This window comes from Corvus kubaryi, unplaced genomic scaffold, assembly GCF_017639235.1.
Source record: "Corvus kubaryi isolate FWS band 111438036 unplaced genomic scaffold, C.kubaryi_AGA036_p1.0 64999, whole genome shotgun sequence".
In the NCBI taxonomy this organism is placed as follows: domain Eukaryota; kingdom Metazoa; phylum Chordata; class Aves; order Passeriformes; family Corvidae; genus Corvus; species Corvus kubaryi.
Genome location: NW_024581680.1, coordinates 212,362 through 236,346, shown reverse-complemented (window position 1 = coordinate 236,346; position 23,985 = coordinate 212,362). Strand labels below are relative to the sequence as shown.

The following is a 23,985-nucleotide window of genomic DNA, read 5'->3' as shown; positions in this document are numbered from 1 at the left end:
TAGAATAATGATAAATAATATACAAATATTTTCAGAACAGCTAAATGTGATGACTGGGCAGCAACAGCCTCTCATTCTGGCACCTATGAGAAGCACAGCAGTGAAATAGAAGGTGGAAAAGTCATCTGAGTACAGAATTAAGTGAGGGAAAAAATATTTAATGCCAGTCACCAGGAGTTCATGGAAAACCTTTACTGAGAAAATTATCTTTTTTTAAACTGATTTTTCCAAGAAAGGCATTTGTACGACAGAACATTTTATGTAAATGTACCACCACAGAGCCGTAACCTTTCTCAGTCAAATGTGGTCTTTAATCTCATACAAGTCTAAGTAACTAGAGAACACAACATCCACATGGTGCACATCTAATGTGCAAAAATACCGCAAATCAATAGATCCTGAAATGTTAAGGAGGCTGTAGAAAATGAGTGTGTTTCTAGAGAATGTTCCTGGCCCCGTGACCCTTTCTACTGGTGATCTGGGAGCAAATCAGTCGGCACTGATTTGGTGTGGATCACAGAGAACAGGTCACTGAGCTAACAGGATGCATAAGCAGGCAGGATTTAATGTCTGAGGACAGTTATCTGTAGCAAGCCCAGGACCTAGCTAATTCTTCCTTGATGTCAGGAATACATCTCTCCTACAGACTGTTGACCCTGAAAAGGACTCATTGGGCAATAAAGTGGATAATAAAGTAAAGATGATTGTCAGTGCAGAAAAACGGTCAAAAAGCAATATGATTGTTGGATGTTTACAGTGAAGAATGTCACAGATGGTATTTGGCTTTGATGACAACTTTTCTGGAACAATATGTCCAGCTCTTGTACCTGTAACTCCAGAAGGTGTCAATTGACAAAGGGCACTGGCAAAGGGTGTCAAGGGTCATAAGAACAGAAAAAGAAGTGGAAATACCATGAATGAAAGCAGTGCCATTTGTTTAAGTTATTCAAACCATAGGGCATAATTTATTGGCATGGAAAAGTGAAATCTGATGCTAAAGGACATTTGCTGAATGTAGGCATAGGAATGTGGTACCTAGAAAGAAGGAGAAATCAAATAAGATGTGCATTTGTAAAGATAAAAGCAGATGACCTCTACTGCAACTTGATAAGAGTGGTGATAGAATTTCTACAGTGTGAATTTTGTTTGATCGGTATTAATCTCTGGAAAATGCACAGCATGCTTTAGACAGAAGGTAGTTTGCAAGTCTCACCTGCACTATTCTTCATGGAAACACATCCCCACAGGTTGGAGGGAGAGATTCCCTTCAGCCAAGATCCAGGGAAATTAGGAAGAGCTGTTGTGGATTTCTTTTTCCTGTTTGTATTTAAAGAACGCAAATTCAGCTGTTTCATTGGTGATGTTTGATTTACTGTTGCTACAGCACATAAAGCTGCTGTGAGGAAAGGAACCACTTTGATCTCTGTCCATCCGGCAGCCTTGTGCAGTCAGCTGTGCACCACCATGATACTGTGATACTTTAAGTGGATCTCGACTCCCTCTGCAGATTTCTGTGGTTCTTTTCCTTCCTTTCAAATACATAGCTCTCCTTCATCACTTTGTTAAAAATCAAAAATAAGAGTGGTTAATGGTACTGAAACAGTAAGAATATAATTTATTTCTCTTTTACTTGGTGAAGACTTTTGATGTCCATGTCAACACTAAAATTAATGTAGATGTTTTTAGGATCAGAATATTTGAGATAATTGATTTTTCTTTTTAGGATACGTAGCATTTCTACCAGTTTCTTGTTAGGATGACTTTTTTCTTTTATTCCTGTAGAACTAGACAGAGTAATCTGGAAAATACACCATGGCATATATGACATATGAGCATAGTCTAATCTCATAGTCAGGAATCAAAAAGGGGAAAAAATGCAAGCATCAACCTTGCATAAGGATATCTACAATTAAAGACTGTCACAGAAAATAGTATTTAAATCCCCAGTACCTAATATTCAAGGACATCAAAAGGGACAGGGTTTATGCATTATCAGTGGCAATTAAGAGTAAATGTGACTGGGACATGTCAGTGCCAGTTATGTGCCTGGTGGAGCGGGAATAAATAAAAATGACTGAAATAAGTATAAAGGAAGAGCCAATCAATGAAGCACTAGCGTTTTCGGGGACACTCTTCTATCAGTGGTACAATCCTGCCAACCTCCAATTGACTGACTTTCAAAAAGGAAGTGCTATTAAGGTTAATAGCTTCAGTACCCGATAGCTTTATGTTGACAGTATTCCTGAAGGCAAATGGATTTGGGTAAGCAAAAACAGAGCTTAATTTGAAAGTCATGCTTTCTATTATTTTCTTTTTCAGAATATGAAGGATCTGGGACAGAAGTTCAGAGAAAACACTCAAAATGTGGAGTTTGCAAATATAGGGCTGAGTGTGATGAAGATGCAGAAAATGTCGGGTATGTAAAGTTTCCCCTAACAATATCACTGAACAAAAGGGAAAAAATATTAAAAGCAAAGTATATTATTATCTGCTTCACTATGTTTATTCTTGCTAACTGAAGCTTTAGTGCTGTTCAGTAATAATGTGTTTGAAATGTGTCTGTAAAGAACAAACCATCTGCAGTTGCAAAGTAGTAGGAGAAAACAACAGGGAGTTTTACTGGAAAGATTTTAGCTAATATTTTTCAAACAAAGCGCCTTGATTTGTTTTATGCTGCCAACAAAACAACCCCAAAACCAAACAGGAATGCAAAATAAATACTGATTATTCAACCCCTGAGCTGTTTTTCTCTATGTTTTCCTTGTTCATAAAGTGTTACAGGCAGTTATTTTCATCAGTGCAAAGCTTGGACCTAAACACAAAGTTGAACTGGGGAATTGAGCCAGTCACTTCTTCTAAACTCACTGTGGCATTTGATATCTTAGATGCACCCGGGGGAAAATGAATGAAAAATATTAATTATTGTCAAAGTTCAAAGCAAATTATCAAGAAACAAGAAGCTTTTAAAGACAATCCATAATGCAGAAGCAGATGCACCAAATTTCCTCACTCAAGGTGGTTGGTTATTTTATACTCCGGCTGTCCAGGCTCTGGGTGGCTCTCAGAAAGGGGGGAAATACCATGAAGGAAAGGGCTTCTTCAGACAGTCCCATGAGGCTTTAAGGGGTTTTTAGGGAGTCAGAAGAAGTCCCATCTGTTGATGGTGTTTTGTTTCCCAGCAGCCTTTGTCTTGGCAGTGGCCACCAGTATGGAATAAGCTTTGCTGGAGTCTGGGCTGGTGGCAGGTACTGGGGTTACAGCTACAGACACAGCACATGAAGGTGTTTGAGAGACTTGCAAATGGTACATTTTTGTGTTCACAGAGGGAACAACATCTCAGAACAACACTGTTTGAACATCACTAATCAGAGAAAACATCACTCTCCTTTCTCTTGTCTTCCAGCTGGAATCCATTTAATGTTGAAATATGTCTTAATTGCACAAGGTTTTATTACAGGATATCAGCATGAACACATCTCAGGCAGTAAAGCAGCTTAGCACTAATATTCAAGATGTGCATTCAAGATTAAATCATAGAATACAAGGGAAAGCAAAATAGTAATAGTGCCCATGAATACTAGCATGATACTTCACCTTTCATAAAATACCATAGTCCTAAAGTAGGCTTGCTCTTTCCAGGAGAGAAACAAATGCCCTAGAGCTGTTTTCTGTAATACTAATAATTTTTTGGAATATTGCCTTGGTCTGCTTCATTTATGACTGAAAAGATGGTATAGATGATATATATATATGTTGTTATATGCACTGAGATGTTCTTTTGGCTTTGAAAAATAAATCCCGAAGCAGTCAACCTCAGTAAGAGCTTGCCTAGTCTTTCTGCACTTGTAGAGCTGGCATTCCTCCAGCTATATAGTATCTATAAGAAAATTAGGAAAAAGCTGAGGAGAGCGGAAGATTTATTCCCTACATCCCACTCATACAAAATGAAATCAGGCTCCCGCTTCTTGACAACAGACAGAGAGTGCTCTTTTGCCTCTAAGATTTCTTTAATTAGTCCTCATTAAAAAAAAATTGGAAACAAAAACTTTTATGTAGAAAATGCTCAAAAGTTAGAAAATATTCCCATGTACATTATTTGCAATTTATTGGATAATATTTTTCAATTCTATATAAAAATTTAATATAATTTAATTTTTTCCCAGTACCTTTGACCATTAAAACAAGCTTCAGTGATATTCACTGTTTAAACATAGATAAATCAGGCTCTGTTAACTCAGATTGCCTCCACAAGGTTGATTTTGACAAGCCACATAGCAAGTCACAAACTTGTTAAAGTAGAATATAGGAGTTGGCATATTTTTTTTCCTAAAATCAAAACAGTTAATTACCTGGCAGAAACAAGATAGGATTGAAATCTTCTGTTTGGGAAACTTTAGTAGAGCACCCCTTACATCTAATTTTTACTGATTTTTACATCTAATTTTTATTCTCTTTCCTGCTGTGTTTCAGTGTAGGTTTTGACATCATAAACTTATATCATGACATATAAAGTTATTGGCAGCACAAGTATCTTTCATTAGACTTGTATAAACATTGCTGGTCTGAATTATCATTTAATTCTAATTTGCACTAGATTACCGATACAATCCCTAATTCTACCAAATCACAAAACACCCTAATTTCATGAAAACATTGTTTTGATTTTCCTTTTTAAGACATGAGAATGGCCACTGGAACTGTGAATAGTGTGGTAATGTCTACTGAACCACAAACAAAAAATACAGTTAGTTCTGTTCAAGTAGGTTTCTTAGGCCTGGACAGCCCTTGCTTGCACCTTGTGATGTTAAGACACTTAATAGAGCGATCCACATGATTACAGGTGGCATTTAAGGAGAATTTTGCTCCATGATAGTAACTGGATGAGTTAGCTGAACTGTCCCCTAATGTTTAGTAGATAATCTCAAGCCATATTCATGATACACACAGTAAACACTTGCTCTTGATATACCCTGGAGAATCCAGACTTTTTCTTAGCACACACGGGGCTTTTCAGTTCTACTGGTTACTAATGAGATAAACAGATCATCCTATCAGTATACAAATACAGGATGTCTAGAGGGTCTGGGCTCCTGCCCTGCACTGCACCTGCAACTCATCCATGTGAGCTCAAGGGCTTCTCCAGGAGAGCTCTGACCATCTCCATGAAGAAAAATTTGACATCTGGGCACATCTGTTCAAGGGCTGAGCTCTTCTCACTTTGAAGAACGATTTCCTTGTGTTCAAACAGAATTTCTCTCCTTGCTACTTGCAGCAATCTTTCACTCCTCTTCATGCACCTCTGAGAAGAGCCTCTCTCTCATCTTCTTGAGAACCCCTCTTGGATTGTTGGTGACAGTAGTCACTTCTTTAGTCTTCTCTTCTCCGGGCTGAAGAGGTGCGGTGCCCCCAGCCATTCCTCACACAGCCCATGCTCTGTCCCTCTTCCCATCGCAGTGCCTCACTGCTGCAGCCTCTCCAGTTTCTCAGAGTATTTGCTGTTACTGGGGGGTCCCAAAACAGGACAGAGTGCTTCACATGGGACCTCATGAGTGCTGAATAGAGGATAAGAGTCACTTCCCTTGCTCTGTTGGTGACCATCCTGTGATGCAGCCCCCCCAGCCTGCTGCTCCCCTGGGCCCTCAGGTCCTTTTCTGCAGAGCTGCTTCCCTGCCAGTCCACCCACCATCTGTCCTGTGGCAGTCCTGTCATCTTCAGACCTCTGGAGGTTCCTCCATCTCATCAGGGCCCCACTTAACTGGTCATCTTTTTTTTTTTTTAATTTTGTCTTTGGTAAGGAAATCATTAACTTAAAAACAGCCTCACTGTAAAAATTCAGATTTATCATGTTCTCAGTTTTACCTATTTTTTTTAACAGATGAAGTATGGAAATGAGATTCGGAGCACATTCAGTCTTTTTTTTTTAATAAGTGTACTATCCTGTCAAAGATATGTTTTGACTTATAATGTAGATTTTCAAGAAAGATTGACAGCTGATCCCCAAGTAGACCTTTTGAGATTAACATTTTATGAGATATACTTTGGAAAGCAAAGGTGCCTTGGAAATATATAGATTCAACTGGCCTACATTTACATAGTGTCTGTTTTCACAAAGGCCAAACCAGAATTTCAGAAGTCTCAGTAATAACAATTAGAAATGCCAGTGTGGACATTTCAAAGTTCTAGTCTCTGCCTCGTCCATATAATTTGTCCTCCAGGGAAAGATTTGGCCTGTTTGAAGTCCAGCATGCAGGTTTATACTTCCTTCTTTTGACCACTTTTTCACTCATTTACCAACCTTTTGGTTTTTAACTAACTTTTTAGAGTATGATATTGAGTGTAGGTATTCATAAGGAAGGATATCTAAATCCTGTGTAAATGCAATTCACAGCTTTCTGATCCAACAGGAAAAAAAAATCCTAAATATTTGTGTACAAAACAAACCATTCAGACAATAAAGAAAATCAGCCTAAACAAGGGATTTACAACTGTGTCATGAGATTATGAATTATGAAAACCTAGGCTACAGGATATTCTGAAATGAGAGGAATAACATAGTGGTCTTTTCCCTATTAAGAAATTGAATAAAGCCTAGATGGATAATAATCCAGGTCTGGTTTTTTAATGTATATTTTTAATGATCTTTGCAGCAGTATGTGCCAAACCTTTGAAGGTTCCTGTTATTTGAGGATGGAGGGAGGGTTAGGCTGCTCTTGAGAGAGCAAACATCAGTTCACCATGTATGCTGTGAGAAGCTCACTGCAGGTAAAGACTAAATTTCTACAGTGGTCAGAGAGAGCCATGCCATGAAAATGAAAAAGGGAATGTAGGGATGTCTGGAAAGTAGCTGAAGCTTATGGTATTCAAAGGGTGTTCTGAATTGCTGGGCAGAAGTAAAGACAGAGTGTTAAAGCTGGGCACAGAGAAGCTTTGTAGAATCAAATTCTACTTCTCTTGTGCTATAAAGGGATTTTAAAAAATACACAAAAAACCTGATGAAGATCCAACTCTAGTCAAATGGATAGAAAAATCACTTTGAAATCCAGATTTTCTTAGTTCTGCTTTCATCTGGGAAGAATTGCACACAAGAGAAGAAGCATCAAATGAAAAGTAATCCTTCATTTGGCATGGTTATATTCTTACCTGCAATTGCAGCACCCCTGCTATTTCAATTCACCTAAATTTATTCTATCAAGCATACCCTTATCCATCTGTGTGCATTTCACACGCTTTGTTTTACTCTAGTGCTTCCATTTTACATCTCTAAGCAGATGTGCCAATGAATTGGTGAGTACCTGAGAACGCCTCCTGTTGTCAGCTACTGGGAAGGGGTAGCCAGCAGCACCCCCTGTGAGGCCAGGCCAGAAAAATACATTTGTGAGCAAATCCCAGGTGGTCAGAAATGCAGCAGCCTGATCTGTTGGTTGGAAATGCCCGGCTCTCCCAGTAGCCAAGCCCACTCCACAAGTCAGTCATGCTTTTCCCTTCCTTTTGTTTCCTCTCTGTTCTTTGAACCTACCAGGGTTTTTAAGCACACAGAACTTCCAACAGACCACATACACCTTGAAGCCTGAAAACAAAAGGGAGCCTTGAAATGTGTTCTGATCTCTGGGGATCTAATTAATTTACTAATAGCAGCAAGTGCTCTTACAGCCTGAGCTTGTCACTTCATTTTACTAAGCACACTTTCTTTGTTACACCTAGTAGCCCCAAAAAAATGAGTTGTACATCCTCATTTCTTGCTTATTAAAACCACCCAAAAAAATCTGTTTGGTTTAATTATATCACTTTGTACTTTCTTGAAATTCAAATGCTTTTCTGTTTAACTAATGGTGTTAATGAATGATATGCATGCAACTTCTAAAAGCACATTTCACAACAAGCTGGTGCCTTTTTTCTTAAGGTGTCAGCTCTCTGATGACAGGTGACAAAATTCAGGGATCTTTTCTGTATACCCTAGTACAGCAGGAAAACATCTGAATATATCCTGTTGACTTTCCCAGTCGAAGAGAGAGAAAAGATCTGTTGAGGACTTTAAGCAGCAACCTCCTCCAGCAAGACATCAATGTGGAGCATTAACTACCTATTTAAATCCTTTTGGTTAAAACCAATAAGAAGGTTACAGTGGAAAAAAAATGTCTGTAGGGCTCTCACTCCTTTTATTCCAGTGTGGCTTTTACAGCAATCTTTTCCAGCAAAAATTTGAAGCACTCATTCACTTCTTTCTGGTATGAAGCATCAAGCACATTCAAGATGTCCTTAATACACAATTCTGTTAAGTGGGTTTCCCTTAAGTGACTAACTCTTTTCTTTTGAATTTTACAGTTAAGGTTCACTCTCTTCCTGGGTGCCACTCTTGTGCTTCTCCCAGGTGTCCCTGCACCCCCTTCATGATCTCAAGTATGTCCTGCCCTGCCTTTATGAGCAGCTCTCTGCATTGTCCTTTTGTTCTCTCCGTGCTCTCTGCCCAGTAGGAGAGAGACTTCAGGGAAAGATTATAATGCGGGACTGCACTTTTGTGTTCAGTTTCAGTCTTAGTTGTGAAGGTAAACAAAGCCTATAATTCATGGTGCCTCTTACAGGTTTTCCTGCCTGCAAAGGCCTCTGATAAGATTTTTGCCCTTTAAGCTTTTTTTTTTTGCTACCACTTTTAGCTCATTCTCACTGTCTGCTGTGTCTTCTCACATATTTTGTGTGCCTCTTGTATGGTCTGTGGCATGGTTCAGACCTATGGGCTGTGCTTGGCAGCCTTGAGCTTTGACTTCTTCCTGGCTTTGGCTCCCAAACTGGCTGATGAGGGGAGTTGGCTTCCATCAAGCAGCTGGATTTCCTGTCATCTCAGTACCAAGCTATTGTTTGCCCTCTTTAGCTCTCTGACTTCAGGATATAGCATATTTTCAGTATTTCATAGTGGGTTTGTTGGCTAATCTTCCAATACTTTCCTGAGCTGCCCTTCTTCAGTCTGTGGTGGTACTGTCCTCTCACAGGGACCCAGGCTCCAGTTTGAAGTGTTTGATGTGCAACATCAGAGCAGCAACTTGCTGTCCCACAGTTTTACCTTCACAAACACTGAGCAGTTAAAAACAACATTCTTTTCATGTTTTCTGTCAACAGCAGCACTTCCCATATGTCACAACTCTCATCTCACGATTTGGCACTTGCCGCAGTCCCGAATGTATTTTTGGTCTAGTGTAAACTGTCTTTGAGCAAGAACAAATTCACTGCACCCTATGCAGACTCTCTGATGAGTGCAGGTTTCTAACATGTGCTCCTGGCTCCCTCTCTGCCACACTACTGCATCTGTGGAGGCCTTGTCCCTTCAGAGCATTACACCCAAGCCGTGTCTTCACCTGAACTTATTCCCTTTCAGCCCTCTGGAAGGCTTCAGAGGTTTATGTTGGAATAAGTGTTTCAATCTTTTTAAAGTACATCAGGCCAACTATTAATTATGCCACAGTGTAGTTAAACCACCTGCTTTTACATGGCAGACAGCTCTGTGAAGTAACCAGTAACTAACTGGCTGGGGAAGGTTGGAAGTACAACTTGGCATCATGGTCATAGGCAAAGAAGTCACTAATGGCACCAGACAGATAATCAGATACATGTGGAGGGGGTCAACATCTGAAATTTCTGTACATTAAAGAGATGGCTAGAGGTAAGACTGAGACTGTTGATCAGAAAACCATGGTCAGGAATTCATAACCACCCCTAATGTAAGCATTTGAGAATTCTGAAAAAGTAAGCATTTAATATTAGATGTTAAATCTAAACACAGAAAAGCAGGAAACATAAGCAGTTTCCAAGCAGTTTCAACGCTAGCCTGTAACGTCACCATGAGGAAGAAAAAAGTATTTTCAAAACTCACCTTATTTGTCACCAGGACTGACAAAACCCAGCCATAACCATAATGCTACAGACATTGGATGGTGACTACAGACAGATTTAAGGGTGAGCAAAGGTATCTGTCTGTGCACAGACAGTGTCATGCAAATGAGGACCAGCTCTCTGCTAGTTTGTGTCAATAAGTATGCAAAACTGCTGAGCTATGAGCCTTTTATTTGTATGTAGTAAATCCTAATAAACCCCTTATTAGTCCTAACATCATGTGGGAGCATGTAAACAAAATAGTATTTCCATCCTGGTTCTAAAGTTTACAACCATCACCAATTCTAGTAAGAAAAATTATGTGTTCATCATATTGATATTTAGAGGCTTCATCAGTACTCGGAGGTAGGTCCCTAAGATGTGTAGAGACTCATTCCTGGGGCAGTTTTTCACTGTCAGCAGGTGCACTTAAAACCCTGTTTGCACTAGAGATGTTCTAGAAGCAATCTGAAGTTCATAGGCATGAAAAATTACCTGCAAAATTAGCATATTTAAATTAAGCAAAAAAAGATGCTCATGGAAGAAGAGGAAGAGAGAAAAGTATGCTGGCCATTTTCAGTGTTTCTGCAGCACGGAATTGGGTTCTGCTGCAAGATTTGTTACTGGCCTGAGGCCTACCTACATCTCTTTAATAGTTTAATTTTATCTGGAACAGTGGGAAAGAACATAAAAAACCTGGTAAGTTGGTAGCTTGGACATTTTTCCCCATCTTGTGACTTACAAGACTGAATCAAGATGAATCTAGTGGTAACTCCTGATGGTCAGACCATGTGCCTGCCCCCTGTAGAGCTTTCTGGCAAGGAGAGGACCTTGTGCCCACTGCCACCTTCTCAGAAGGTGCAGAGTGGCCCTTCCCACATTCACAACATCAGGAGGAGCATGACTGAGAGCTGGACATGGTGGCCACCTTGTCCTCCCCCTCATTCTGCAGCCACATTTCTTATTTACCCCATCCCAAAAGTGGAGGGAAGCTTGTAGAGTGATGTGAAACATACACAGAAACTTTGATTCAAAATAGAAATGAATAGAATAGAATAGAATAGAATAGAATAGAATAGAATAGAATACAATGAAGAAACCAGAATATTGATTAAAATAGTAAGGGGGTGTGGGGCTTGGAAAGTTGGAAAGTTTTCCTATGCAATTCACAAGTGTAAAATCTCAGGACTTTTTTCTGGGGCTACAAATGTATCTAAACATGAACAGGTCATAGCCCTGTCTGAGTCTGGGGTTGTCCTACCTTTGTGTAGTTACGAACCAGCTACACACTAGGTCTTCATTTTTCCCACTTTCATTTCACAATCCCTAGCTGCAAATTGTTTGGAAAATGATTCATCCTAAACAACCAAAATGTTAATGGGATGCAATATGAAATAATTCAGATTGCATAATCCCATTTTAAATGCAACATAATAGACCTATTGTTAACGTTCAAAGGAATGAATGAAAGTCTTGCTGAAATGACACAGTTAACCAAGCATATTGAGTCTAAACAGCCTTTGAAATAGAGCTGCTTCTATTGCCTAACAGAAAAGGGAGTCCTGTTTGTTTTCTCTCTCAAGGATCTTGACTCTAAAAAGAGTAGAATATTCTTCTGGTTTTGTTCACACTAGAGAACAAACACTACATACTGGTATATTAATGTAGTAAATCTTCCTAGTAATGTGTTTCCAATTTTCAGGTGTATTCCATGAGATTGATATCAGAGTAAAACTACAAGAAACATTAATACATTATTGAAAAGCACACTGAAGCATCTATTCAAAATTTTGTACATTCTGCTTGGAAGCCTGAGATGTCAATGGCTTCTTCAGCATCCTCATGCAGCATGCTCTCCCCTCCTGGCATTGGTGTATGAGCTCGTGTTTACTTAGGACTTAACATGACTTAATTTTTGTTTGCTGGACATCAATTTTGTTTTGCTGTGTGCTTCAATTAACAGGTGTGTATGTAACATAGACTGCAGTGGATACAGTTTTAATCCTGTATGTGCTTCTGATGGAAGTTCCTATAACAATCCATGCTTTGTCAGAGAGGCGTCATGTCTGAGGCAAGAGCAGATTGACATCAGGCATCTTGGGCATTGTTCAGGTAGGATTAATTTTGGTTTTCTGGTAAATGTAAATTCTGACATAATGGGGCTTGGTAGAGCTTCCCCTTTTCCATTTTTGGTCAGAAGTCAATGATGCAGTTATCAGTGAACTCACCACCTGTAGTTTTGAGTTCCCGATGCTACACACATAGTGCTGTGTTTACATTACCTTTCTCTGGCTGCTGTTACCTGGAAAGACAGGAAAAGCTCTTGGGAAAATCTAAGCAATAATCCAACAGTTCTTACATGAGGGGATGGTAGGAGAACAGAAGGAATATGCCTGTGTGGGAAATCTTCCCTCTTGTTGCTGTGGGCAGTAAAATGTGCTTCCAAGGTGTGCCAAGTTGGGCCTCGATTGCACAAACTTTGATCCATTAATCTTAAGGGTCTTTTCCAACCTAAGTGATTCTATAATTTCCTTTCCATTCCTTGTTGGAATGGTCCACTGAAGCCCTCTGTCTATTGCTTTGTAGCTGATCATGTCTGTAACCTTTCAGCTTTGGGGGCTTGCAGTTAGGACTTTCACGTGGAATAACAGCTTTCCACCAACTCTTTGCCAGTTACATCTAGATCTGTAACTTGGGCAGTTCCAACACCAAAACAGACTGTCACCAAAATGACCTAGGTCCATACCACAGTGAAGTTTTTAGTTAAAAACCTACAGCTTGAGTTGTGCCAGGTGTTGGTCTGGACACCAGGGTTACTGACCAGATGTGATACCAACCTGGTTGTATGGGAGGAACAATGTGGGAGTGTGTCCAGTTTTACTACAACTTAAAATAATTCTTTGAATATTTTTCTGGCTTATCAGTGATGCACACGCAGTGGTCTGGAAAATATCCTTTCCTAATAAGTAACCATGCATGTATTTATCACCTAGAAACAGATGACACAAATGCAGTCGGAAAGAAAGATGATGGCATGCAGTATCGGCCAGAAGTGAAAGGTACGGTGCAGACTTTGTGCTTTTTGGTTATGGTTTACAAGATGACAAAATAGAGCACACAAGTCCTTCTAGTCTGCCTTACAGCTTTGATTCCTGTAACCAAGACAGACCTGTGAACAGCTTCTTCCTTAGAGCGTGTTGTGAGGCTAGCAGGAAGATGTGCGTGATTTGTAAGTTTTGCCTGCTGTATTCCTCTAAGATGCCCAGCTGCTCAGTACCCTGTGCAGTGGCCACAGGACTGGACTCCCTCCAAGTGCTGTGAAAATGACTTTGCTGGAAGACACCAAGCTGTGACTTTCCTGATGAAATAACATAGCACAAGCCTCCCTGCCATGATCCCATCTTTTCTGTTAACTTCCGAAAAAAATGGATGAGCCTGTATTTGTTAGGTTGTTTTAAAATATTTTCAGTAACATGATACGCTGAATCACATTGATTGAAAATGTTTCACCGACATGAACCTTACCTTACCTTTTAATAACCTTTAATGTCTCAACTTTTTCTTCATCCCGGCTAGTCAGATGATCATACACATCAAGTATCACTCCAATGCTTTCTTTAGACCTCCTATGGCTAGTAATGCACTTGAAAAAGCCCTTCTTGTTATCTTACACAACACTGGCCATTCAGTTCTAAATGAGCTTTGGCCTTTTGTGTCTTCTCCCTGTACATACGAACCACCGCTATGTACTCTTCCTGTGAAGCCTGACCTCCCTTCCAGTGACCATACAAATTCTCTTTCCTCTTGACTTCCAAAAAGAGTTCCCTGTTTGGTCAAGCTGGTCTTCCGCCCCACTTGCTTGACTTACAATGCAGCAGAATTACAATGCAGCAATGCTCCTGTGCTTCTAAATGGCGCTTCTTAGAACTTGACCAGCGCTCATGGACACCTACAAAGCACATTGCAGGGTACTCTGCTAAATAGCTCCATGAACAGCTTAAAGGTTTTTCTGCTCAAGTCCAAGGGTAGCAACTCTGGTGTCCTTTTTTTCTCATTGCGCTGAAGGCTCAACCATTAAACTCAACCATTTCATGATCACTATGGCTGAGACAGACACATACAATTACATCCCCCCATGAGTCCTCTATTCACAAGTAGCAAGCCTAGGAGGGCTTTCCTCACTGAGTACTTCTGACAAGAAGTTATTATCTCCTACAAATGTCAAGAAAGTCCTGTTCATCACAGCAATATTATATTCCCAGGTGATGTCTGGGAAGTTAAAAATCTCCCATAAGGACAAGGGCTAGCAATCCAGAAATTTCTCATAATTGCTTATATCCTGGCTGGGCACTCAGTAGTAGACATCTACAACCACATCTCCTTGTTTTCCATCCCTCTAGCCCTCACCCAGAGGCTCTCAACCACATCAGCACTAACTGTAAGTGCTGTACAATCACTTCTTCCTTACATAAAACATGACACTTCCAACTTGTCTGCCCTGCCTGTCGCTCCTGAACAGCCTGTAGCCCTCCATCTCAACACTCCACTTGTGGATTCACTTTACCAAGTCATGCAAATACCAGTGATATCATAGCTCTGGGAGCTGACCAGTGCTTCCAGTTCATCCTGTTTTATTCTCATACTGTCTGAGTTGGTGTTCAAGAATTTCAAATGTGCTCCTGAGCTCTCCATGCTCCCAGGAGCAGCATAAGTGTTCCTACTAGCACGTGCTACCCTCAGGTGATGCTGTGACAACCTGTGCCTTACCTACTGCAGTGCTGTTGGCATCCCCTTCCCCCATCAATTCTAGCTTAAAGCCCTCTCCGTCAGTCCTGCCAGCTTACTGCCAAAAAGTCCTTTTACCCTTCAGGACAGGTGGGTCCCATCAGGCCCCAGCATACCTTTTGTCTCAAAGTCTCTTCCATAATTTAAAACCCCAATGTTTTGGTGTAAACACCAGTCCCAGAGCAAGGTATTGATATCCTGGGCTCTCCTGTTTGTTTCAAGTTTCTCCTTATTATAGGAAGGATTGAAGGGAAACACTGTCTCTGTGTCACCAAATTTTTTTAGCATTGTCCCCAGGGCTTCTGAAATCTCATTTGATTGACCTCAGGCTTTTTGTTGCTACATCATCATTAGTAGCCACGTGAAAGAGCAGGAGTGGGTAGTAGTCTGAAGGTTGCAATAACCTCTTCAGTCTTGTAGGGACATCTCTAATTCAGGTCCCAGGGAGGAAGAAAACTTCCCTGAAAAGAGAATCCAGTCTGCAAATGGGTGCTTCTATTCCACACAGGAAGGAATCACAAATGAACCTAACTCACTGTTCTTTCTCCTCAGTGCTGGTCTTGATGCAGGTTTTGTTGCAAGGGGTTTGTACCTTCTCTGTTAGCTCTGGTCTTAAGTTTTTCTGTCATTATACTTGTTTTGCACTCCCATGGCTTCTCTGAGTAAAGCCATCCCACCATGGCTTTCAACATTCCTTGTGTTCCTCTTGAAAAGTCATTCAGTGCCAAAAATCTTCATATATTTTTCTCTTTTCACAAATTCTCTTATTTTCACTGCATATGATGTACCAGTTGGAGTGATTTAATGTCAATTTTCACTTACATTATGAAGGTATAAAAGGCACCAAATGCAATATACATCTTATTATGTAAGGTAATGAAACACCACTTTCAGTTCCCATTCCAAAGAGGTAACAGCCTTTTACTCATTGCATGTAAACTACCCTTGAAGTCTAGTTAGTGGAAAAAACCATTGTATATAATTATTATTATTGATGAGTATGGCTCGTCCGGTCTCACATTCAGCAAATGATGTGCATGAAGGGAGTATGCTTCATGAAAAAAAGTTGTTTTGAAAATTTTTAATGCAGTGCTCAGGAGTCTTTTGATAGTGAAAGCCTGAAGTGAACTTCTGTGAATTGCTTTTTTTTCTTCCAGGTTAAGAGAACAGTCCACACTCCCTCCTGTTTGCTTTTGCTTTCAGTTCCTGTGAGTTACTTTTGTTAAACCCTGTTCTCTGAATGGATATCTTTTAGTCTCTAGAACCATGAGGGTCTCCTCCTGCAGTGCAGATGGCTACCTAAAGTTACATCAGAAAAGTCTCTCTTACCAGATTCAGCTGGCTTGGTGGTTTTCTTTTACCATGAGCATCAGGGTTTCAGTTTTTATGCATGACTCTTCCTCCTGGTGAAGTATTTGAACTCCTATATCCAGTCACTCTTTCAAGGTTCCTACACCAGTTAGATATTTCACTTTGGAGATCTGAAGCAGTCTAGCAGGTCTTTGATTAAAAATGCATTCCTGTCAATAGGGGGTAAATGTCTGTTTTACACTAGGAATCATCTCCTGCATTTAACATCTTGTTGCTTAATATAAATTTTGCCTCTGACCTGTGTGTGGCTGTCCGGCCACTTTTCAGGGGATGCCCCTTTCAGTTTTCCACTGGGCCTCACATTCTGTGTCAGTACATGTATTAAAACCAGATACAGTGCAGCTCTCTAAACATACTAATATAATTGTCTGTAGGTCATTACAAGCCTTTGACTGGGACCTGATATGACAGTAATTAAATTCTTGGAGAAGGAGGGAGACAATAGTTTTGGGATGAGACATCCCCACCTTTCTCCTCTTAGACATGTTGTGACATAGTCTATTCCATCAGTTCAGTGGTGGACACATTATCAGTATTAATCAACGTTCTTCTCTTGTATCAATATTTCTTTGTTTTCAAAACATAGTCTGAATCAAGAGATTTCCTTATATCTAAAAGCTCTAATAGATGGTTGGGCTTTTTTTCCCCAGAACCTAATTAAAACACATTCCAGACATTTTCAGGAAAAACCTAAAACAGCAGCATATCTCTTTTTTTGTCTGGTATAAATACATTCACTTTCTTGCTGGTGTTATTCCAAATATCTGCAATTGTATAAGAGATTTCTTCTTCACACTCCCTTTTGCTTTCTAGTCTCTTATTTGTGAAGCTATAATCTATTGCCATGGAAATGAACACAATTCCAGAATTACGCTCACATCTTAAGATCCCTGCTCTTCAGAGAAGTTCATTGTGAAATACCAACTTCTGTGTTGAGGGCTATTTTACCAAAAAAATTTGGGGGGAAAAATGGTTGAAAATGAGCACAGCTTTGGATAATTTTGGTAACATGACAGAAGCATGAAAGATGTTGGGTCAGGAGGGACTGCCTTCCTGGGCTGACACAGACAGCAACTAAGTGCCCACCAGTCGCTTGCTCCATCCCAGCTTCCCCCAGGGAGATGGAGGAGAGAATCAAGAAAGCACATGTGAGAAAAACTCATTGGTCAAGCTTAAGGCACTTTTAAGAAGCAAAGGGGGGTAAAAAAGAGAAGAAAACCAAGTGTTGCAAAATCTGTTACTTGCAGCAGACCGATGACCAGCCAGTTGCTGAGCAACTGCCACCTTGGAAATACCAAAACTGTTGTTTTTATTGCTGAGCATGATTTCATAAGGTATGGGATATCCCATATTGGTCAGTTTGGGTCAGCTGTCCTGGCTGTGTCCCCTCCCAGGCTCTTGCCCACTCCCAGTCTTCTTTCTTGCTGAGGGGAGAAGCAGAGTGAGGAGCAGAGGAAGTCTTGATGCTGTGCAAGCTCCTGTCAGCAACAGCCAAAACAATGGTGTGTTACCAGTACTATTTCAGCCAGAAATCTTCACAGCACTCCATCAGCTGCTGTGAAGGAGGTTAACTCCATCCCAGCCAAAACCAGCACACTTCCCAAAGGAATGGGTATTTTAAACACATTTCGATATTTTTTGAGTTCTCTCTCCATAAAATATTTCTCTGAGGAAGACTGCTATTGAAGTGTGTTTGATTTCAGCTTTAACCACCAGTGGTACCAATCAGATCTGGGCTGTATCAAGCAGTTTTCTACCCAGTAATCATAAAATGTGGTTCAGCGTTTTTCGAATCCTTTTTGGAGGGTTTTTTTCCATCTGTTTACACATGGGAGAGAGCTCTCTGTATCTATGTATTATCTATGTATTAGCTCTTTGCCCCAGTGCCACTGACAAAGCTTCTGCTGATCTTCCTGCTTTGGTTTGTTTCTGTCATGATCACTTTTCTCCTTTTTGAGAAACCTGATATAAAAAGCATATCTAGATGTCTCTGAGGATCATTTTCCAGTGCAGTACATTCTAGCAAATCTCTGTAGGTGCCTCTGAAACTTCACCATTAAGCCTCTGCTTTATCATTCTCTATTCCTTTATTTACTGCAAATTTTTAAGGATATACTATTCTTGGTTGAGAGTTTTTAATTAACATCATAGAGACATGTATAATTGTTTATGTCTATTTCTTTTCAAGACGCCAGTGATCAAAGAGAAGACATTTACATTGGAAACCACATACCTTGTTCAGAAAGCTTCAATGGTTACTGTATACATGGAAAATGTGAATTCATTTATTCCACTCAGAAGGCTTCCTGCCGGTAAGTCCTTCACGTCTCCAAAATGTGATTGAAATCACTGTAAAGTTTAATCAAAATGCTCTCTAGACATAATGACAGGGTGTAGCACTATGTGATACCTAAGCAGTGGCACAGGAGTTGTATCCCTGTGCTGTGGGCAGCACCCAGCTGCTCCAGTCCAGAGGGAGAGTGTTCAGAGGAGGGGCTTGGTCAGTCAGGGAGTTCAGAACCTGAATCCCTCTGAGGAGTGTATCCTCAGTGTTGTCCTCTTATTTTCAGCTGCTAAATCATATCCAGAGCTAAAAAAACAAACAGAAACAGAAAAAAGGCCTTTGCCTTGCCTGTATCCCTGTTCTTTCCCCGTTGACCTCTCAGCCTGTTATTACACTATCTGTACATTTTATTCTTCCTGTCGTAAACTCTCTCTAGAGAATCAATATCTTATTTTTAACACTTATTGCCATTTTTCACAGTAATAGGCATCATCTAGAGAATATAAATTGCAAAATATTCTTTAGCCCACACCGTTTGTCTACAGTGTAAACTAGCAATTCAGTACACTGAGTATTAAGCCCCTCAGTGTTTCCCAGGATATATGAATATTCCTTAGCTCCCAGATATTTTTTCCTTTAGATTTCACCAATCAAATTCTGTATCTTTGTTTTCCTCCAAAAATTATTTTTATTTAAATGATTATTATTACTATTATTTAAATATATAAAAGTTGTTTATAGAAAAAGGCCACTTTGCAGTAAGATGCAGTGCCCTACTTACTAGGACGTTTATCCTGAGCTTTTATCTTGCAAGTTTGTACTTTCAGATTAATGTGGCTGAAGCTGCTATAACTCTTTGCTTTCCTTCACTTTTGAAACTTCAGCTGTAAATACATTGGATACTTTCATATTTTCTCACCTGATCCTTATTGATTGATGATATTTAGGTGTTTTTTGCACTGCCAAGATTTAAGGGTTTCCAGACAGGTCAGAGAGCAGGCAGCCCAAAAGGCAGAGCCACTACAGTTGTCAACTTATAAAATGTTGATGTTTGCCCATCATCTTGATGGGCATTAGGCAATACTATCTGATTACAGTATTCTTTTTGATCTAGAACTGTATTTAACACAATTTATAGTGTATTTGTCCTCAAAATATTTAAAGTAACAAGGAAATGTTTTTCACGAATGTTTTTCAAGTCTGACTTAACTAATTTTTATTTTCTCAGATTTTTTTTCTAGGAGGTGCTAATCTTACAGAAATTTATCATTTATGATTCAGAGTAAATTCAATCTTTTTAAATATTTATTATGACACTAATAATTACTGACAGGCAATGTTTTGATGAACTTAATTAATGTATCATCCCTTTAAATTCTATTTTATGGTTAGATTTACTGTTACTACCTTTAACTATGTATTTATACAGTCTGAATAGTAGCTCAGCACTGAGCCTAGCACAACAAACCTCACGTGGTTCCAGCCAAGAATTTGTGACTGTCAGTTCTTAACCCTGAGTATCAGATCTCCTTTGGATTTTTCTTGGCTATTAAAATACTGATAGTCTCATGCTTTATGCATGTTTCTTACTGAAGCAGAGTTATTAAGGAAACAAATAGTTTATAACAGACATCAATCTGCCGTAGTAATCATGTGCCTCTATCAGAGAAAAAAATTCTCTCTCCAGCAAGGAAAATATAATGATGAATGCTAAGGGCCAATTGTTATTTTCAAATGCTTTTGGTTCTCATACACATCTAGCACACACATTGTTTAATTTGGTCCTCATTTCCTGGCAGCAATGTATGTGAGGTGTTGGATGACCTATAAAACTGCAGAAAATACTTGTGCAGAGCAAATTCTGAGTTTTACTTTCACTAGGGGCAGTGAATCTCCTTGCTTATTGTACAGCAGCCCTCCAGGACTGCCAGCAGGCAGGTGGGAGGAAGGTTTTGTAGCAGTCAGTTGCACAGAATTGAGTTTAGCAGCCTTTGCACAGATGGGATCAGGTCTGTCTCCTGCTGCCCCCCTTGTGCAGTGCAGTTTTGCCCTGTCCTTATGGCAGGCTGCGTCAAGGACACACAGTCCAGCCCTTTAAAAAGAAATCTACACTTCTTTATGCTAAATCAATTAATTGACTAATCAGCTTATTTTGATAAATCCCTGCTGACCCTATTGATCTTGCTATCATACTAATGCTATATTATCTTGTTATGCATTAATGCAGCAGAATGCTTTAAAATCTGTTCTACTCGTTTAAGGCAGTAAACTAGTGCCTACTACTTCATCCTGCATGATGTAATTCCTAATACAAGCACTTCTTCTCCTGAATCTGCATTCAGTACTTCTCAGAAATAATTTCTTGTCATTTCAGTGTTTCTGAGGAAACATCTTTGAATTCCTTGTGCCTCCTCTGCCTTGTTTTGCCTTCTCTGCATTAAAGCAGCTCTCACATTGATAATACTTCAACTTCTACTTTCTTTAATGAAACAGAAAGCAAAGTAACAGTAAGATTTAAGTCCTCTTGACTAGTAAGGCCTCTTCCTTTTTGTGTCTTGCATGATTACCAGCATGTTCACTCTCCTCATTCTTCTTGTATGCTTATACAAAGTTCTCTTTATTCCTTTCCTGGCTACCACTGGGCACACTTACAGTACATGGAGGGCTTTTTTAACAAGTCTTACCAGAATTTCGTTCATGCCTGAACCAAAACTCCTTACACGGCAGCTCATGGCTGGAGAAAGTAGAATCACAAGATTATGAACATGTAAACCCCCAACTATTATCCCTGCATGCAGAGAGGGATTAGGAGTTGCATTAGCAGTTGTAGAAAGGTCTTTGGTGTAATTATTTTGCTGCTCCAAACAGAATTGATTCCTACCCTAGCACAAAGCTTTTGAATGGATGAGTCTGATTTTGAGTTGCATTTAGGCTTGTCAGATCCAGTTTACAAAAGGATTGTTGCTCAGCCTGCGTGTGAGTACTTCTTCTCCAGCTTTCTGCTGTAGAGCTGGAGGCCAATTACACGATTCAGTTGTCCAGAGTGATGCATTTGCGTCAGTCGATTCTAAAGGACAAGGAACTTGCTCAGGGTTGTAAGTGGTGGCCTTTGATTCTGCAGACTTCATCTCAGTGTCTTGGGTGGCACTTGCCTTCTCTTGTGCCTCAGCCTCTTTTGCCTTGAGACATGAATTGTTTCAGAGCATGTTTGCACTGGCACATCTCTCATCGCCTGAACACGTCACTGCTCAGGAACAGCCTCTGCTGAGTTTCTCATTGAGCTAACTGCTGCTTTGCTCAGGCAAGTTACCATTTAGAGATCTGCTTCTCTTCTGCTTCCAGCTATTTCTCCCCCACCCCATGCAAATTATTTTGGATTCTTTCTTGAACTCTCACTTGAACAGATGTGGGCCACTGGGTTTTCTAAGCTGACCTCCATCAAATTCTGGCTCAGCCACAAGGCAAGAGGGGGTTTGGTGCTGGTGTTGTCCAGCAGATTTTGCAAGATTCCACTTCTCTAGGTTGCAGCTTGTAAAGGGATCTTCCTTTTTCAAGGTGGATTTTCAACCCACATTTCAAGCTTCTCCTTCCTCTTTTTCACTTCTGTCCCATATTGACAATGGAGCTGAATGAGTTGTGCTCGCTCTGTGTTTCATGAGCATGGTTCTTGTGTTTCATTTAGCCTTTTCTTCTTGTCTTCAAAGTGTCTACTTGTTTCACCCAGTTGACACTCTTCCTAAATATTGTACCAATATAATAATGACCCACATATTTATTTTGACAAATCAGGGCCTTCCCCACACTGGTGTGTTTTCAGAGGGCCACTAGTAACCTTATCCAGAAAAAGCAGAGCATATCTACTTGTTCTGTCTCTTTTCTTGCCACACAGATCCAAACCATTCCCTACCCCAAGTGTTACCACAGCTGCACCTTCTCACCAGCTCTTTCTCAGCTGGAGTCACCTTGGATTTCTCATTTCAACTGCAAAATGACTGGGTTGCTGTCAAATTACAGAGTCCATGAAATATTCCTTTTCTTTTTCAGGTGTGAATCAGGATATACTGGACAGCACTGTGAAAAGACAGACTTTAGTATTCTTTATGTTGTCCCAAGTAGACAAAAGCTTACGCATGTCCTTATTGCAGCAATAATTGGAGCTGTACAGATTGCCATTATAGTTGCAATTGTCATGTGCATAACAAGGTAGGTAAAGACAAAAAGTGAAAAATTACACATTGTATGGATATACTTTTTCTGTATTTAATTATATGACGCCCAGTATTTTATTTGCTTAATACCCACATGAAAACTACCTAATGACCGAAGCAGGATGATTATGTAACATCCTATCTGCCCCTTTGTTTCTTTGGTCACAAAAGACAGATTTGTTTAAATTCAGAAACCACCAGTAACCACTCAATCTCCAGACCAAATACACAGCTGAACAGATCAGCCTTGAAACAAATCCAAGAGGTCATCTACTGTGTTAGACCTTCACTGGACTTACTGAAACATTGCTGATAACTTATGGAAGCTATGCTCCCCAGCTACCACCCACTGAAACCAGAGAGGTTGATGTCATAGGTTCCCTGATGTACCACTGTAAATGGTGTTACACAGAGAAAAAAGTACCTTTCACACCATATACACTTTCTGAAAATTAGTGTGCAACTTAGTCCCGTTATTAGACACTCACTATAAGAACCTATTTTATGAAACTTAAAGATGCACAAGCACAGAGTTCAGGTTTCTGGGTTCTGTCATCTCTCACCCTGTGTAAAAACTGAGATGAGAGCCATGGGTTCTTTTTGATGACAAGGCATTCAGTTCTAGGACTTGAACCAAACAAGCACTGAGGTCTCTGAGATAGATTAAGGATGACTTAGTTACCTTATAGGAGCATGAAGCATTTAAGTCTTACACTTGGGCATCAGTGACACAGTTTGACTTTTCTTCCTCAAGTTGTCCTTCACTTTTTCAGCTCCACTTACACTGGGCCATAAAACTTTCTGCTACTGCATTAGTGCACAGCTTCCCAAACTCAGTGATGTAGAGGGACACTCCGTGAATGAACAGTACAGGCCTTTTTCCTTGTATCCCTTGTAAAGTTCAACCTAACCGACACTAGCTCGTGTAAAACACCACCTGTACATGTGCAAGAGTTACTTGGCTCATGCAACTGATGCCATCCCCTTTTTCACACTGCATCCTGCTGGCCAAAGCAGTGGTGTGGAAGACTATGTTTCAGCTCCTCTTTCAGCTTCTCTATGACCATTCACCAACTCTCAGTCTCTCACGTCTTGTTGCATCCCAGCAGGACTGCTCCATCATGCATTGCCTGGCTAAGTGCCATTCTGTTCAGGATTGCTGGCTTTTGTGAATCCTTTTAGTTGTGTGTCTGGCCCCAAGAAAAGGATCACCAGAGTCACCCCACAGAGAGACCTGGGTGGGGTCTGTCGCATAGGCTGCTGTGAGCAGCAAGGCACCTGGAGGTCCAGCACTTCAAAAGTCTGATTGATCCAGTCTCGCCATCCACTGGGTTTTAAATATGAAATATGTATAAAGTAAAGCTAATGCAATCATTCCTCATGGAATGTGTTTGCTGGATCAAGGCTGAAGGATGAAACCTTGCTGGTTTCAGTCTCAAGGTCAAGCAGGGCTCCCTTTTAAATGATCTGGGGCCC

General features: G+C 40.2%; 1 protein-coding gene across 3 annotated transcripts in view; it reads left to right on the top strand.

Moving 5' to 3' along the window:
* LOC121672837 (tomoregulin-1-like) overlaps window positions 1–23,985 on the top strand; it is a 111,491-nt gene that overhangs the window by 86,089 nt on the left and 1,417 nt on the right. The window contains exons 5-9 of one of the 3 annotated variants that reach the window (XM_042045741.1): window positions 2,320–2,416; window positions 11,825–11,973; window positions 12,861–12,920; window positions 18,206–18,329; window positions 22,346–22,504. In XM_042045741.1, the coding sequence (XP_041901675.1) occupies window positions 2,320–2,416; window positions 11,825–11,973; window positions 12,861–12,920; window positions 18,206–18,329; window positions 22,346–22,504 (589 nt within the window). Of the gene's footprint in view, window positions 1–2,319; window positions 2,417–11,824; window positions 11,974–12,854; window positions 12,921–18,205; window positions 18,330–22,345; window positions 22,505–23,985 lie in introns of all 3 variants that reach the window. The other 2 variants (XM_042045740.1, XM_042045742.1) reach the window with 2 other exon arrangements.